The sequence below is a fragment of the Venturia canescens genome, chromosome 2, assembly GCF_019457755.1.
Source record: "Venturia canescens isolate UGA chromosome 2, ASM1945775v1, whole genome shotgun sequence".
In the NCBI taxonomy this organism is placed as follows: domain Eukaryota; kingdom Metazoa; phylum Arthropoda; class Insecta; order Hymenoptera; family Ichneumonidae; genus Venturia; species Venturia canescens.
Genome location: NC_057422.1, coordinates 15,529,820 through 15,547,767, shown reverse-complemented (window position 1 = coordinate 15,547,767; position 17,948 = coordinate 15,529,820). Strand labels below are relative to the sequence as shown.

Here is a 17,948-nt window from a genome sequence, read left to right as displayed (position 1 = left end):
TTTTGACTTGACGAATCAACGAGTCAGAAGGGCTCCGTTTCGTTCAATGAATCGTTAGATTCGCGTGTATTCAATTTGCTGAAAAAAGTTGTTATTTATAAGACACGAGAACGAGAATTCGAACATTTTTTAACGTCAGTGAAGCTCCGCTACGGTGTATTATTCTCCAAAATGTTTTCGTTGATTTTGGACGCGAGGGTCTTTCACTCGCTCGAAGAAAGCAGGATCTGAGTAGCCAAGTATTATTTATATCAACGGTTACGCTCGTATGTACGAATCCAATGGAACATACATGTATGCATGACTTTCTCGCGGTGCGGGAAGACCGGGGGAGCGAGAGAAGAAAATGATGAGCGGGATGAGCGGAAAAAAGAGTAAATAGAAAAGATGAAGGAGGCAAGGGGCGAGGAAGAAAGGGGCATGGAAAGCCAGCGTAGAGAATCGGACACGGTGAATACACTCCGATGTCCGTTCCCTCGTACCTCGGTTAGTAACGCGTGGGTGTAGATGCAACGAGATTACGCCTGAAGCTGGCTCCAGAGAGAGAGTCGCGTGGCGTTACTCCCCTTCTCCTCTCAATCTGGGAGGATTGCTCCATTCGTTTTCTCTCTCGCTCTCCTTCCCTCAGCCTTTCTATCTCTCTCGGTGTTTCTCCTTTTCTCCTAATCTCACCAGCGTGTCCAATTCCTTCCTTTTCTTCGTCGTCCTCTTCTACGTTGCTGTTGTGATCTTCTTATTCCTCTTCTTTCTTCTTATTCGACTTGGTACCTTTTCACTTTTTTTTTCTTCGTCTTTCTTCTCTTTCTCCCTTTCTCCCTCGCTCGCGCGCGCTTGGTCCCGGAGATTTCTCGACCACGCGTTGTATACTACCTCATGCACATAAAATACAACCTGGAATTTTAATAAGCCCGCCATTGTGAACGCGCGTTTCTCGGTTCCCACAGATTTCGGCCGGAGACAACACACCGCACACACGCTTGTCCGTTGAATCTTCTTTCTCTTCTCCTCTTTCTCTTTCTTCCGAATATATGCAGCTCGCGTGTTTTTTTGCCTCCAGCAGAGACTCTCACACTGTCAATTTCGAGGTGTACATACACGTGAAATATGTATTCGTATATATATTTACACACCATTGTACATTGGATCTGTAAAGTAACACACTTGTTAGAAAAATAGAATGAATGAATCACTTTGTCAACTCGCGTCAGCCGAGATTACGTACCGCCCGTTTATAAATACAGGCCACTGACTCTCCTGTAACTGCCACAAATTAACGGATCACTTTGTGCCCATGAGTCATACAATTTTTATTTACGTTTCATGGATTATATCCAAAATGTCGAAACGATGAGATTCCGGCTCTTATCGAAGGAACAACTGGATTAAGGGGGTTTGGTGTTTCAGAGAAATCCATAACGATTACCTGTGGGTGTACACAATGTCGCTATAAATATCGTAATCAACGGTTCGCAGTGATCCGTAGAAATTCGGCATAAATGCGTAGTATCGAAACCAAATCCTGAGCATATTTCGTCATGATTCTCAAAGCACTTTTCGCTTTCGTAACGTATCTGAAACATCCTGACTCGCTCGACAGATTAGCTCCTCCGATGATTAATTTCCCTTCAACCATCCGCGCAGCAATCAATAGGATTCCAATTATATTCGGTGCGCCGTCCGGAATGCGATCTGTTAAATAAAAAGGGAGTTTCGCAATGAAGTCGCCGGAGACACAGATTGAATAAGGGGAGAAAAAATACGTCACGGGTTTACATCTGTCAAGAGAGTGCGAGATGTCGCCTCGACTTTTGCCGCTCGAATAAAATGTATTTATATACGGGACAGTCGAACTCGAGTCACTTGAGACGCGACTCGACAGAGTGGAACACATGTATATCAACACACGTTTAAGCTGGAACGCATATATATATTTAAACGTATATAGACGGCGTATCGAAGCAGAGGCGCCTCTCGTATTCGCCCGTTAATTCTTCGTTCTTGTTAACAGTGCCGCGTTAATGCCGAGTGGCTTGAGGACGTTTGAGGATCGAGAGACGAAGAGAAAGAGAGCGAGCGAGAGTGTAGATCTCTTGTGAGATGCCACACGGGAGGGGTCGCTGTAGCATTTCTCGCACGGGCCATATAACGCCATTCCGGAAATGCCGGAATGCTGTTGCGGCGCCAGAAGCGCGCGTGAGTATATCGGCACCCGGCTAACCGCAAATCAATTTGCAGGTCTCTCGCAGCCCCCCCTCCGTTCCCGCTTCATCAGAGCCTCTCCGCCGCAGCCACCCAGCTAAGAGAGATCCTCTCCCCTCGGAGATCCGAGATGCTGCCATTCATCCCGTACCATTGAGTGGCCACGGTGCTCATTCGATAGCCTAAATCCCTCGGTAAACAGATACAATGGAATAGCAAATACCTAATAGAGGTGGACAAAGAAGATTAGACGAGGATCTGCATGACAATTTCAAAAGTGCAAGACCCGCTTTACACTCGGCAACTACAAAGTCGAGTTTTCTGTTTTGGAGCTACTCAAACTTTCAATTTTTCCTGCTTGACAGTCGAGACGTCTGATTCGATTGGCATCACTGCCGTATAAGAGCATTCGATAGAATTCCTGCAGTGACTCATCGCCAGCATCATCATCGAGATCCTGGATCGAGGTAACCTTGTTGTTTTTCCTTCAAGAAGAAGAAGAAGAAGAGTGACCCGGTCCCATTCAGATGAAAAACACGTCGATTCAACCACGAGATCCACAAATCATCGATGTATCAAAAACAGTTTTCACATCGTGCGTTTTCTTTCGGCCACATAAGTCTAAATAAACACAGAAAAGAATCGAGAATTTTCGGTACTTTTAATGCCCACGTACGAGATGAGATTTCTTGGTGATGTTCAAAAAGTTTAAACGTATTATAATTAAAAAGTCAATCACAAGGAATCATTAATTAATAAAACACACAAAGTTTGTCGAGTGCATAGATCGAGGCGAGGAGGAATAATCAGGTAGACTCGAAGACTCGATAGATCGAAAGTCCGACTTCATGCGCACGCAGGGTTCTTGAGTCCGAATCGATTGGTTCTTTGATTGGATAACATTTTTTTCGGCTACCCATCGAGAAATCTATTACATTCATTAATATACAAGTTAGAGTTCGTGCAGGAGGTGGGCGAGAAAAATTACAATGGTGTTTCATCGATATACCGAAGCTCGGAGGTAGTGCATCATGTGCGCGCATATACATCGTGCTTCCCAGTAGCGAAATACGGTCAGAAGCTCCGTGTGGTATTTGTAAAAAAAATGAGATGATGCGCGGGAGGAGAAATGGTTTCAACTGCTGCTGCTGCTGTTGCTGCTTCCAGTGGCCGGATCGTCGGCGTCCGTGGCTCACACAAGACGAAGAAGAGCAATAAGAAAAAGAATATGAGAGACTGAAGAAAAGGAAGAGAAGAAAGGTGCCGAGAAGAAATCACGCGTGCGAGTGCGGTAGAAGATAACGAAACGAAGAAGGTAAAGCAAAGAGGAGAAAGACGCGAATGATTAACCTGTGGCGCCGCCGGAGCTCTCGATCGTAAAGGCCAGCTCTTGAGATGCTGTGAAGGGGAGCCCACTCTCTGGAGAATAGCGAAAAACTTCACAGTTTCGAAACTCATTCGCATCTTGGACATTCGAGTGCTCATCACAACCGATTGGATGGGAGGGGGCAGAGCTCGAAGTGTATCATATTAACGGTAGTAATTACAAATCACTGGATGCAGACTGGAACCAGCGGTGGTCATGGCTGTTCCTAACATTCAACCGGTCGTTTGCTCCTGCTGGATGTTACTCTTCCTTGGCCTTCTTCGAACGACCGGGCGACGACTTCTGTCCCTATCGGAGCTCGTACAGTCGCCAATCTTCAGGGTCCTGGGAGCCTTTACCTTTGTGCCTCATTCAGCTTCGAAACAAATTTAACCGGTGCGTTCGTATTTCAATTATAAATACATTAATGAAAATTAAATAGCAATGACGATTCTGTTATGCTTAACGTGGCGAGTACAAAATCGAATTTCCATATTGTTGGTGTTAAATATTCCGAAAAGTGGAAAAAAGTAATGAACGTCGTAGCTCGAAAACATGGTTATTGCCCGAAGTCGAGAATCCATCGATCTCCGTCGTAATTTGTAACGAACATTCATTGTCCAGCGTGTGTCTCGACGACGTTTAAAGCTTCCGGCATTTCTATGGAGACCGTGTTTGGTAGAATCTCAGGCAGCGAAAAGTTCGTGGCTGACCGTTTACGGAGTTAAAAAGGAGCATAAAAAAATTAAGTGCCTCATAATAATGTCTGATTAATTGAGGCATTCCCATCGTAAAAATAAAAGTAAAAAAAGCCATTCGTACAATAATTACGCATTTGTGTAATATTTAATTACTGCTCCCGCCGGGCGGAATAATTTATTTGAACTTACTTTTGGCATTATTCCAGTGCTGTTTTCAAAGGTTCAGAGTTGAGTTGAGGCAGGTCGTGATCTCCGATGATGCGACACCACATCGCAGAATGGAACGTGGAAAAAAGCTGTTTCTGTACAAAAGATATTCAGTGACATAGTCACATCCAAAGGTACACGAAAGATCCAGTGTGCATATGTCGCGCATAACGCTTTAATAAAGACGCACTCGCACGTGGCTCTCTCGCGGGAATGTACACGCCAATGACAGCGGTAATGGCCCGAGGTGTAATAAACCTTCGTAGTGAGATATGCACATTATATTCGCGCGGGGAGGCAAACGCAACATTGGATAAAGGAGTATATTGAGATAAGCCATGGAATCGCTTACGCCTGCGTGCGGGGGACGGACGCGTATACGACGAGAGAAACGAGTAATCGTGCATCTCATGTTTATACATTATATTTATATATATTGGCGCATTTGCGGATACACAAGGCGTTCTTATCCGTAAAGTCTGTGCGAATTAGCCTCGGTGATGATGAGACGGTAATTCGCAAAGTCACCGTATCGAGTCGTGTGTATACTAATCGCCGAGTACAGATACACATACTGGTACGTTCCCGACGATCGGGTAGGCGCACTCGAAGCTTTACGAAACGATCGAAAACTCCAGTGGTTTTTTCCCTTTGCCCGTTGACGATAAAATCATTGGTTTTCTTTACTAAGGGAATCTGAACAAAAGGCGTGTATGTTTTAGGCGAAACTTCAGCCCTCTCAGACCGAGGCTTATTTCACGTTGAAGGAAAATTATTCCCTTCGTTATTTTATCCCAAAAAACTTTCTAGTTTACGAATCCATTGTGAAATTTCAGCTTTTTTGGTGGGAAATACGAATTTTTGAACGTTCGGTGCGTAAAATCAAGAAAATTTTCTAATGAATCTAGCATCTAACACTTTAAATACATCAGATCAGCTTCATTTTGAAAGGATATAACGTTTGGAGTACGAAAACCAAATGTGTACTCACTTTTATTTTGCGATAACTAAAGCACGTTTTCGCACAGCGCCAAGTCAACACGAAACGCTGGCTTCATATCGATATTTCGATGGATCAAAGCAGTTTATCTCTTGGTTTAGGAGTATCTATGATGCAATCTAACCTTACTTGATGAAACCAGGCAGTTAGAACTCCGACCTTACTGACCGATGCAGTTTTATGGGGTCTGAAAGTGCGTGTTGCGTAGAAGCAACATACGCTCCGAGAGGGTTAATCCCGACAATTGCGGTGGTTTGTGCTCATCGATAAAACAATGCCTGCGGTAAGCAGTTTTTTCCAAACATTCCCAGAGCTATGACTAATGACGATGTTTACGTTTTATTCGCACGAGGATGTATTGGATGAAGAAATTCGTCGGGGATATAGTAAATGAATTCATAATAATTTCGACATTGCTAATTGAATGGCAGCAAAAAATTCCAATAATCGAACTCGCCAAAAAAAACGGTAAGGAAAAATAAAGTTTCTTTGGCACTTTGGAAACCACTTTCAAGGGCTCAGGGTTAACCCCAGCATCAGCGGGTGGTATTGCGTTAGCTGTGTGGTGCGTGGCTGAGAGTACAATATTCAGGATCGTAAATTACCAAGCTGAAGCTCTCTTCAGTTTGGGTCCGTTGGTTTTTTCTTCTCTCGCCGGTATTTCATTTAAGTCGGCACGCGGTTTCTCTCATTGTGCCGCAAATGGAACGAGCGTGGACTTAATGAATTTATTATTTTGAAGAATATTTTCGTTATGCGACCGGGGTTTTAAAGAATTCGGTGTCAAAGCAGCGTGAGGCGCCTCTCGGGCGTTTATCGACGAGTTACATTATCCGGATTCGAGGTGTATTTCAACTGTGAAACATTTATCTTGCCAATGCTACTGTCCACGATGGGGCGAGAGAGGCGCGCGTGATGAGATCTCGCGCGGTTTAAGAAAATAACCACGCGAGAGAGAGAAGAGAAGAAGAAAAAAAGAGAGTCGGAGTTTTGCGGTTGTTCATTTTCGGCGAATCGATCAAGCTGTCTGCTTGGCCCACCAATTATTTCGTTTGTTCCTTCCTTCCCACGTGTGTTGCTTCCCTCTCTGTTTCTTCATCTCTCCAAAAAAGTACGAGAGGTATCGACGAAAAAAAATGAAAATAGTTTGGAAACATTCGACTCTGACACTCTGCGAGAACGAAAAAAAGGAAAGAAAAAAATCTGGGCACACACGGTTCTGATACTACTGGGGGATTCTCGTGTGCGAGGTGAAACAAGAGGCCGCGTCTTCAGCGATCGTACGCAGATAAAAAAGTATCTTTCGATCAGTGAAACGCCTCGGTGAGGTTTCGTCGCCGGGGAAGAACGAAAGAAAAATTCTTGATTGCGGAAGAAAGGGCTTTCTTTTTCTTCTCTTCGGGCGTAGCATCATTTTTTTTGTGCGTATACACCACGAGAAAGATTCTTCGAGTGCGATAACCTGCTCCTTTCTTAAGGTAGCCGATGAAGGAGTTACGGTCTTGAAACAGTTTGACTATTCGTTATAAATTAGCTATAAGTTTCCCTTTAGACGTTTCGATGCTAAACGTGTACGATTCCTACGACTACTGGGCAAAGAACTTAATAAAAGAATTTTCGTAATGTATATACTCCGCCTCGAGCAGTTCGAGACCACCCCGATACGTTTAGGTGCTACTGTAAATGGTGATTGCTCGTACAGCAAACTCCACACTATGTACAACGTGTTACGAACGCCCGGCCTCCGTTCGCCACCGGCCTCACCCCGCGCTAAAATTAATCGATTTATCGTACACTCCCCAGCAATCGAACTTAACTTACAAGTAATTTTTCTCATTTCATCGTTGCGTACCTATCGAGTCGCGTATTTATGAGACTTTATAACGCCGACAGACACTCTATTAATGGTGAGATTGAGAAAGAGAAAGATAAAGAGTGGAAGGAAAGTCTGCTCAAGAGAAAGAAGAAAGACGAAGCATACGGAACATGGCGCGCACGAGAGATATATCGATACCGCGATCTTGTCTCTCGAATCCATCTCTTTTCTTTCTCTCTTCGCAGAGCCTCTCATGGGCGTTTATCGATGTGTACCAATCTTAACGCCTCGTACTCCATCCAGCGAGCAAACAGATACAGCTCCTCTTTTCCTTTTAATTTTGTCTTACTTTGTTTTTTTTTTTTTTTTTTATCATCGCAGGAAAGTGGACGCCACCTTCCCACGCGAGTCGCCTATCGAGAACGTCACTCGTGGTTTATCACGTATACTTTATACTTTATAGCCATTCGTATTCGCACCGTGGAGTGAGCACCGGAACGCTCGAGACGCAACTTGTATTCATGAGAGCATATTAGTGAATTAGTTTCGTTCGTAAGATGATGCGTCTTATTTTCTGTGGACGCGCAGTGCCTATTTGTGGCTCCCAGATGACTCAAATGCGACGACGCTTCTTCCTACAGCCAGCGTTGGGATCATGGAAATTCGTATGCATCCACCGAGTTTCCTGACTTTGAATGGGCTCATACAAAATGAATTTTGTATCGCGAAATTTATCACATTTTTCCAGACTCACTCAAGCGATTGATACATTTCTTGGAAAACGTTGAAACTCGAAATAAAATGAAAAGGAGAGAAATCAAGACGCGTCCCGTGTGCCAGGTAGGGATAATACCCGATCTCTAATTCAATGTAGGATCCGCAGAATCGTGTAATTTCATCGATGTAAACACCCGTTTTTTTCCCTCCGGGGTTTTGCGAAACTCTTCTTGGCGGGTTCGCTCGTGAAGCTAAAACGTATCCTATAAATTCGTATATCTATGTCGAAAAGGATCATCAGAGGAGAAGCGCGAGAAAACGACGCGCGGAAGGCAATATAGTGCGGAGCTGGCGATGTGTGAGGTCCAGGTCTTCGCGCGACCCATTGGCCAGCACGCACCCTGAAAAACTCCAAACTCGTGCGACCCGCTTTGTTTCAGATTAAGGAGCCGTTTAAAGCCGTGGTATAACGTTTCGCCACGGTTCAAATATAATCACTCTGTAACGTAATACGAAATTAGCGCTGGCGTCGGACCGTGTCCGGTATGCCTCTCTTCATATCGTTCTCTTCGACTCTCCTGTTTTCGTCCTTGCGCGTCTAACCCTTCCAATTAATTTGATCTATAAGACTGAATCCTTGGGAGATGATTTTTTGTTCCACCCTCGCAGAAAAAAGCTCTTTGGGTGAGGCTCAGTCGTTGCATTAACTTTATTGTTATTCCGATTTTACGGCTGAGCGCGATACTTTCAGCTTGGATCCACCAGTTCGCCATGAGATCTGAATCGAGCTTAGGGCAATCGCAAACTTTTGATCTTTCGCAATTAAATCTCACCTTTCGAAAATATTGCCTCTATTCCCACTTTCTCGATTCGTTTTTCTCCCCACAGGTATCAACGAACGGTTAACTTGTCCGAGCGGTTGTAGTAATGATGTTCGTGGCACACGCGAACTATGTGACAACCTCTAAGAGCCATATATGTTAATGATGGAATGTAATAGCTGATGCTAAGACAACGAGTCTTATGTCACTGCGTGACCTTAACCTTAAGCATTTATGCTTCTCTTGGGAACGTGTTTTTTTTTACCCAGGATTCTTCTTTGTCGCTCTCCCGTTCTTTTTCAACACAATGGCGTCGCTTTCGTCGTTCCTGCCAGCATGAATCGTAATTATTTTGCTGATGATTTCATCTGCGGGTAACTTATGCTCAGCAGCTTGGTCTTGTGGAAATGTTTTGCATCGATTTTTTTTTTCGTACTCATCAGATCAGAGACTCGGGAACCTGTCGTCGGAGAAAGTCGTCAAAGATGCGGGTGGTCGAGTTACGGAGATTAAGGAGATTTTGTCGATGCTGCTACGTTCTGAGTTTAGAATTATTTTAGCAAAGATTCCTTTTGCATTGGGCAGTATTTGCAAAACGTCAAAGTTCACGAGTTTTCGAGCTTTCCTAAATTTCCCATGAATGTCTCGTATACTTTTGATCGAATTTGGGACAGAATTCATTGGATTTCACCATTGACTGACAACTGATGAAGCTTACCATCAACAAAATTAGCTTCTCCGGTGTGGACTAAAAGAATCGATTTAAATTCCATCCACTTAAATTCTTTTCCGGGTGTCCCAAATCGAAGGCTCCTATTTTACCGTCAAGGCAGGATCAAATTTTTGTATTATTCGTCGATACACTGTAAAAAGCTTCTCATTCAAAATGGCGTTCTACGTTACCGACCGTTGAAATCCATCGGTACAGCAGCTTCGATAGACTGGAGATAACTCCTACAGTAAGCACGACTTTACTGGATGACGGTAGCATTAGTGACTATACCAACTAATGGTATGTTCATCTAAATTATCTTCCGAAGATAAAACAAATTTCTCATTTAACAGCCACCAGTTACTCAAATATTTTTTTTATCACCTGAATACAAATTCAGATAAACTCACTGCTCAACATGCGAAAATAATTCCACTTTTATTCACATTGTTCAACATTGGCAGGGATCCTCTCATAAAACTAGAGTTGTTATGAAACCTCGAAGTGAGAGTTATTTCTGAAGCTGCTATAGACGTATTTTGATTGGTTGTCAATGTCGTGCTCGACGTTCGTTCATGTGCGTATTTCATATCGTAGAAAAAAGGAGGAAACACTTGCAACACATTCGATCGCAATCGTGTCAAATAAATTTATTTAGCGACATAAGAGTGAAGTGATAGAGGAATTTAGTAAGAGTGACCTTACGCAATTACTATTCGAGTTCTGCTTTGTAGTTCAAGTCATTCAAAGGCAATATTTTCTTTGTGACTCAACGACTTTTAATTCTGTTTCCATCGTGATCTCTTCGGATCGACTTCGAAAGAAGCGAGTCAACTGGAAATCAACCAACGAAGGTTAAGTAATCAACAATAGATTCAGCTGTGTCCTGATGACATTTGGAAAATCAGTCGAATGAACTTGCGAAGTGGTTGTGTTGAGAGATTCGATATAATCTCGAGTTGACTGATACCAAAGTCGGTTAAGGTGATGCAGGAATGTCTTCCCCATAAACCTCGATCTGGATCCGCTCAAGTTTCCTCACTGACAACAAGAGTGCTTTACTCTGGGCTTTCTAGAGATTCCTGTTTTATCGACGTACAGATTCGCTTCGATGTTAAAACATAGTGTTGAAAGATCTCACGGAAAATAGCGCTAAATTTCGCATAGACCATTCTCATGTCATACGTACATCCGGATTCCTATTCGATTGCTACCAAGGAAAATATTTTTTTGTACCTCATCCCCGTGTCACTTGGGCACCAGCCTTTATTTTCTATCAGTTCATTCCAGTAGATGTCGTTATCATTGAAAAAAAGGTATATTGCTAGGTGTGGGGTTCGAACCCACGATCCCAAATGGGAACCAGAACTTAAGTCTGGCGCCTTAGACCGCTCGGCCAACCTAGCTGTGCCAATTTTTGAGATCAAAGTTGCAAATCAACATCACTGCCAATGTTGACATGTAGTTTGGGAACTAACTTTCAGTAATTTAACTCTAACTAGGTGAGTCACAAACGCGCGCTCCGCGCCCGTCATCTTCTTGCAAAGCGTAACTTTTTATTTATTTTTACCAGAATTCATTTACGTTTAATAATTCAATTCATTAATAACTACTGAACAACTATTGAAAGAATGTCCAATTCGAAGAATTTTCGAGAAATCGAGTCGAGCAAAACGATATCGACAAAATGTCAAATATGGTTTGAATTCCAAGCTGTTATTTTGACAGGACGAATGAACGTTGTTTTTTTTCGAATGAATTTAGCCCCACAATGGTCGTGTTTCAAGAACCAATCGAAATCGCGGAAAAGCGATGACAATGAAGAGCTAATTCACGCGTTACAACTTTACTCTATAAAAAGAGACAGTTATAAAGGTACGTTGAGAATTTTCTTGAACCTGCAGCTAACATTTGAAACGCTGCTTCATGATTTTTTGGCATTTCACACAATCCAGGATACTTAAAAATTTATATTCAGAACTCAGAACTCAAATTAGTAGCTTTTTGGAACTAAATTTTGAGTCGGAGTTACACAATGTTTGGGACCAATATTTTCAGTGACATTTATTCTGAAGAAATAGCGTGGAAGGGTTCCACGAGAAACTCGCAGCGAAAAGAGCGCGTGGACGTGAGATAAATAATGTTACATTGCTCAATGGAGATTACCGGTGATCAGCAGATGTTAATATGCTTTCGCGTCCCTTGGAAATACAATAGCCTTGTAAGGGGAATGGTGGCGGCATCCGAGTGGAGCTTTCATAAACCGAATTCGAATGGAGCCAACTTGATGGAAATCCTAGATCGTATCGTTATAGCTGTCAGGGGGTCTGACATCGGATTGCTCGTATCCAGCCTCGCCCTGCTTGTCATCATTCCCCTAAAACCCCCTTAGATTGCTATTCGAATGCGGTCCTCAGTGGCGCGATGTACTTCAAGTAAGAAGGGGGTGCATTTGAACTCTGGAAGATGGTAATAAAAAATGGCACTTACCAAACAAAAAAAAATTTATGTACAAAGTGAAAAATGATGCAAGGGTTAATAAAAACGAGCCGCCAATTATTTCCATTTTTTCTATCCCAGTCGAACGTTTCCCTGCGTTTCAACGATTTCCCTCCCAACCGAATACGAATCGAGTCAAATAACTAGTTGGTCATTACGAATATGGAAAAGACGTCTGCCTCCGATCACGTTACAACTTGTTATTGTGGCATAATAGAAGCCACACGAGTCACCGCCAAGGGGCAAATATGGGAATTTGCATTAGCGAAAGAGAAAAAAAGGTAAAGGACCGAGTGCTGCGCCCTACTGCGTAAAATAATTCTTACACGATTATTTTGTATCGTTCCCAGTTTCTTTGGAGCGTTTGTTCCGTGTAGCCGAGGCACGTGGCCTGCTTTTGCAGGGTTGTGAAGGCCGGCGACCCAACCAGCACGTGCCGACCAATCTAAATCTAATAACGCAAACAGCCTCACAATAACGTTGTTCCTTGCAGCATTTTATATCGCTGCTGCCAGAGGTAATACGACACCATGCGAACTAATCGCTCCGAAGTGGTACTCCAGTGAGAGCAAGAGAGAATGAGGGAGGGAGGGAGTATCCCGTTTCACTGGTTTCATTGGGGCCGCCCCCCGTTACACCCTCTCTCCACAGTTTTCTCACTAAAAACACTGGGAACACAAAATTTCGTTCATGGATTACCGTTTTTATTTACTTGTTTGCAGTTTTTTTTCCTGCACACAACGCTACCTACGTGTTATAGAAAAAATGTGTATACTTCGTGAGTGTACTCACCCGCCTTGACAAATAGATCATCCTGTCTAGATAATGTCACCACTAAGCCCAGCGATGACACACGCGATAAACTCGCGTGCATCCGTCAACAAAAATGATCCATTGAAAAGCCCGAATGTGAAGAATTCAAATCTAGAACGTTGTTTATCTGGTGGACAACAAATATCGCTAGTCAATTTCTCTCAGTATGAAAAATTCGGGAAAAACAAGAGTGAAGTCGTATGTAACAAACTCTCACAAAGGTGAGTGCGAATTATTTCGATTATTTTTAATGAGAAGGTCTTTTGAAATGGAAACTCTGCAGTTTGGATGAGAAGTTTTCAAGGAAAACTTCTTATTTTGATGAATTGACCTAAAACGAATTTTACTGTGATTTTGTTACTTTTTTCGGGCTCTAAAAAGCACGTAGTGGTCGTTTAGCGATGGGATTGGATAGTCTTTGGAAATAAAGAGAATAAAATCGATTAAATAATCAACAGGTTTTATGTTGTTTTTCTTTCTTTTTTAATTTTCAAAAATGTAAGTTTAATTTATATTAATATACATCGATGACTGGATGAGTGTGGGTATTTTTTTTTTTCGTTTTTTTTTCTCTCATTTAATTCATTTTTCATAGGTCTCGTGAAAAATAACGACACTAACAATAAGTAGTTGAGATTTCAACGGAAGAAATAATGAGAATCAGTTTTTGTTGGAGAACTGAACACGAACGAATGAATTGAATGTAATTTCGAGGCGTGAGGGAGCTCGTGGACAAACCGCGAGCACTCTCGAGCGTCGACGATCAGAGAAATAAAACCCCAAACAATGTTTACGTTCAATGATAGCTTTTTTCTCTTTCTATTTCTTATTTTTTCTTCTATTTCTTTTCGTCAACGAAATAAGAAAGTTTTGGTGCCTTTGGATTATCGCAACCACCCGGTATTATCATTCGCCGGGTGAATCTCACATTTCTTCATCGTATACTTTCGTGAATGATGGCGGGTAAATCCGATTCGAACCTGCTTGTCATACAATTCGATTTAACTACAGTTTAGATTCTCCTCAATTTTTACCACTTTTTGAAACCCGATATGCTTGGTGAAAAATTTGATCATAACGGTCGAGACAGAAGGGGCTCAAATGTTTGATGAACGAGCATCGTTCTTCGAACACTCAATTCAATTCAAATCATTCGACCTTCTAAATACAACCGTATTCGAATAAAAGCTACGGGCGCTCTAAGATTATTTACATCTCTGTATAATAACCGTTTAATCTACAATCCCTCTAAATTTTTTGTCCTCTTATCTCGTTCGTTTGTTCACCTTCTTTCGATGTGTTCCAACCCACAACAATACATTGCGCTCGTTCATCCTTCATTTCTTTTCATTTTGTTTTTTTTTTCTCATCTTTTGTACATCGCAACAATATTTACAAGTAATATACAAGTTACAATTCTTCATCCCTTACAGTTAAATACGATATTGGTTAGTCCCTTTTTATTAATCAGGGGGAAGGAGCAGGAGGGAGGGAAAGAGAGAGAAATAGAGGGAAAGGGGTTGGATGAAATGTGCGGAAAGTCTTGAAAAGTTAAGGTTCATTGAACACTTCTCTCCGGAATAACAATACAAGGAAGAATCATTACAGATTTTCATTTGTTTCGATAAAAGCGATATGTCCATCAAGTCTCCGAATTCCCACAATCCCCGATATGTATTAATTTCCTAATTTAACATTTCTTTGTAGACGGGAGACCTCCAACGGTCACTTTTGCACTTGTTTTTCGTTGGTGAGAAAACTCCGTAAAAAAATAAACAACGTGTTAAAACAGGGAAATAAAAAAAAAAACAATCACATTTTCAGAGTTAATCGATGAACATCGAAAGATGCACTCGCATTTAGCGTCCGTATATTGCGAAAACTCAAAGGAAGTTGCCCGTAGCATCATCTTCTTGAACAAAGATGACGGAAAGGAAAGGACACTCGAGGACCGTCATCCTCTTTTGTATTTTTGTTTTACCGTCTCTCGCATCAATGCTCGCCCCCATTGAATTGTTCACACGATTAGCAAAGTCGGTACGCGGAGTTTTTGGATCGCGCGCAGATTCACTGAAACTCGGACGAATACCGAATTCGCTAGGTTCTCGATGATCGATGAACGGTCGAAAGTTGAGGACGTTGATTGGTCGTTCATCCGAATTCGAACGAAGCTTACGTCTCGTAGTGGTGTTTCCCAGTTGATGCAAGCAGAGGACTCGAGGCGTCCGTGTAGCCCTGACTGCACGCTGGCAACATAAACGGGTTCACGTTGAACGACGTGTTGACGACGTCTCCTAACCCTGCAACATGGCCACTGTCGATTATACGGTTAGTTGTCGTCGTCCTTACGTGGTTTTACTGTAATCGCAACTATCGCTCAGACACATCAGCGAATCCCGATGAACAAAAACCCACACAGACACACTGACAAAATACGCGCACTCACACGCGAATAAAAGGTATTACAAAGCAAGGCTGGAAGATCGAACGAAAGGAGTGATGAAAAATGGAAGACATGTGATCCATGCACTTCTCTCCGGCTACAACACTATACGGGGCAAACCATAATCGTGGCATCGTCAATCGTTGTGTCCAGAGGGGCAACACGTGCCGGCTAAACGACTTATACACAACTCGCGCTCCTACTATACTCGGACAAGATGCAATTTACGACTATAACGACACTCATAGACGCGCAAAACGCTTTCGATCGAACGAGCGAGATCTCTAACGAGCGGAGATCACGTACCTATCATTCGTCCCCCTTTTTTTTCTTCGACTGTGTTAGAAACCGTTTTTGTCCGAGTGTTGTTCGTCCGCTCATGGAGCCCGGTAAAAAGATGTGACAAAAATTTACGCTCGGATTGAAAATCCCTTTCGTGCGATCGACCGAGCTCAGCCGGGAGAATGTAGCTCGTGCGGTTAAAAAAATCTGGACGTTCTATGGAACGCGATTCCCAGTTCTTCAATCCCGAAAACTAAGCAACGCTTCAAAGGTCAGCAAAATTAAATTCGTAAGTGAGAAAATTTCATTTTTTCTGCCATGACATCCAAAGGCAATGTTCGCACCGTCTATCCTCGGATTCGGATCATTTGGACGATTGTTCATAAGACTTTATGAGACTATGAACTGCGCGAGTCAGCTCGAACTTTGAACATGTTGGGTTTTTTTGAATTATTTCTAATTTTGAACTCCTTAAATTGACAAGCGACGATGGAACAGCAATTTTTAACAGTAAAACCAATCAGAATGCCACGCATAGATAACTCTCTGCACCAGCAACGAACGAAGTCAATTTTTCAACTCGACTAAATAGCACAAAATATCATTTGAAGCTGATAAACATTTTGAAATAATGGCAAAACACGAAGGGATCAAGCTTTTTTGACGTAAGTTCAAAAATTTGACTTCATCCACGTAACGAGTGCGTGAGCAAACGAAAAGATATACCTACATTCAGAAATCCGAAAGTCGTTGGCAAATTGTCGGATAATTCTTTAATCGCGGTACATTAAGGTGTTGGTGATATCGTGATGGTGATGATTGTGGTGGTAGTGGACGGTTAGCGGTTACTGGGCAGCTGTAGCGAGGTGGTGCTGTGTGGACCAGTGCGGTGGGACTGAGGTGGTCGGTGGTCGGACTACGGGGGCGAATGCGCTCCCGTCCCCGGACGAATAGAAAATGCCATATTGTTCGTGCGCTAAAACGTAAAGTAAAAACCACATGGGGCGATCGTAAGTGCGTGCAAACAAATAATGTATCGTTTCATCTAACAACGGAGTGTAACAAGAAGTAAGCTTCATGCGTGCTTCAGAATATCATGCCTTTGGAGGGTCGTTGAGATAACCAGAATATTTATTTACACTAAGATTGAGGGTAATTTAGACTTTCTACAATAATTGCAACGGTTCGTGTGACAGCGTCACAATATTTTAGAAAATTTGGTTTTTCAACGTTGGAGAACACACCCGAGCGAGACTTAACACCAAAAACACGTATCCCACTCGCAATATTTATCCAATCTGAGAATTTGTAAACTTACGTGATGTGTAAAGAGTCGGGCTTCCGGTATACGGATTCGCCGTAGAATAACTTCCATTCGTGCTATGACTGTGAGGCGTACTGGCTGAACTTCCGCAATAACCACCTCCGGTAACGACACCTCGCGGACTTGCGCTACTGCTTTGCCTGTAGACGTCATTGTTGCCACCGACGCTACCGTTACCTCCGTTTCCGCCGCCACCACCGCCGTTGCCTCCACCTCCGCCACCCGTTGTCACGGAACTACCGTCTAGAAATAGAAACCTGCCCGTCAGACGAACTCGTGAGTATCCGATCGCATTGAACCGAAAATTCACTATCATATGGCTAATGTCTTGCAATTTTCGTCGCTTCATAATCAACGTTTTACTACAAGCTTATTCGATTCAATAAAATTGAAACTGTCAATGCTGGTGTCTCCATCATCGCGCATTTAGAAAGTTTCGATTTCATTCGCAGCGGTTCTTGTAAAATGACTTTGCCCCTTTGGTATACAAATCGGAACTTCAACGAATACAAATCGAACGATTTTTCATTGCCCGGAAGATTGAGTGAAATTGCTGACGTACCGTCGGTCCATTTGGCCGCGCTGCCGTTCTCCTGCACAGTTACAGCAAGTTGACCCGTGTACGAATTAAATCCCGTTCCCGAACTCGACGTTGGTGGCGCTGTGGGATGACCCGAACCAGGACTACCCGGTGTACCCGATATGGACGTATTACCGCTCCTCGGCATGCTATAAAGTACCTCCGCCAAATCGGCTGCTCTTTTCAATATTATTTCTTTTGGTAGCTTTTCTGGATCGCCCGGATGCCGGGGGACCAGTTTTTGTAACCTCTGGAAACCGTAGTCGATCGTTGGTTCATTGAGTGCTGAACATGGACAGAAAAAAATGATTCGATTGAAACGTTCATCTTTGGCGGGAGCTCAGTGCTCGTGAAATTCTTTTGGGTCGTGAAAAAAACGTTTCTAAGAACGTGGACGATTCGTAAAAATGTAGTGTCAATTATTATTCTTTGAATAATCCTCACTGATAATAAATATTATTGTATCGT

General features: G+C 42.8%; 1 protein-coding gene and 1 non-coding gene across 7 annotated transcripts in view; both read right to left on the bottom strand.

The window, feature by feature from the left end:
* Nucleotides 1-10,861: 10,861 nt before the first annotated feature.
* Nucleotides 10,862-10,945, bottom strand: TRNAL-UAA (transfer RNA leucine (anticodon UAA)). Its single transcript has one exon. It is a non-coding gene; the product is annotated as a tRNA-Leu (tRNA).
* A 2,365-nt stretch (nt 10,946-13,310) lies between these two features.
* Nucleotides 13,311-17,948, bottom strand: part of kn (EBF transcription factor knot) — a 96,570-nt gene continuing 91,932 nt past the window's right edge. For 2 of the 6 annotated variants that reach the window (XR_006260005.1, XR_006260007.1), the window contains exons 11-14: nt 17,463-17,765; nt 16,895-17,143; nt 16,307-16,552; nt 15,039-15,151 (exon numbers count right to left, since the gene is read on the bottom strand). Coding sequence is in view for 3 of the 6 variants with exons in the window: in XM_043412058.1 (XP_043267993.1) it covers nt 15,024-15,151; nt 16,895-17,143; nt 17,463-17,765 (680 nt within the window). In the remaining 3 variants the exon portion in view is untranslated. Of the gene's footprint in view, nt 15,166-16,306; nt 16,553-16,894; nt 17,144-17,462; nt 17,766-17,948 lie in introns of all 6 variants that reach the window. The other 4 variants (XM_043412058.1, XM_043412059.1, XR_006260006.1 and 1 more) reach the window with 3 other exon arrangements.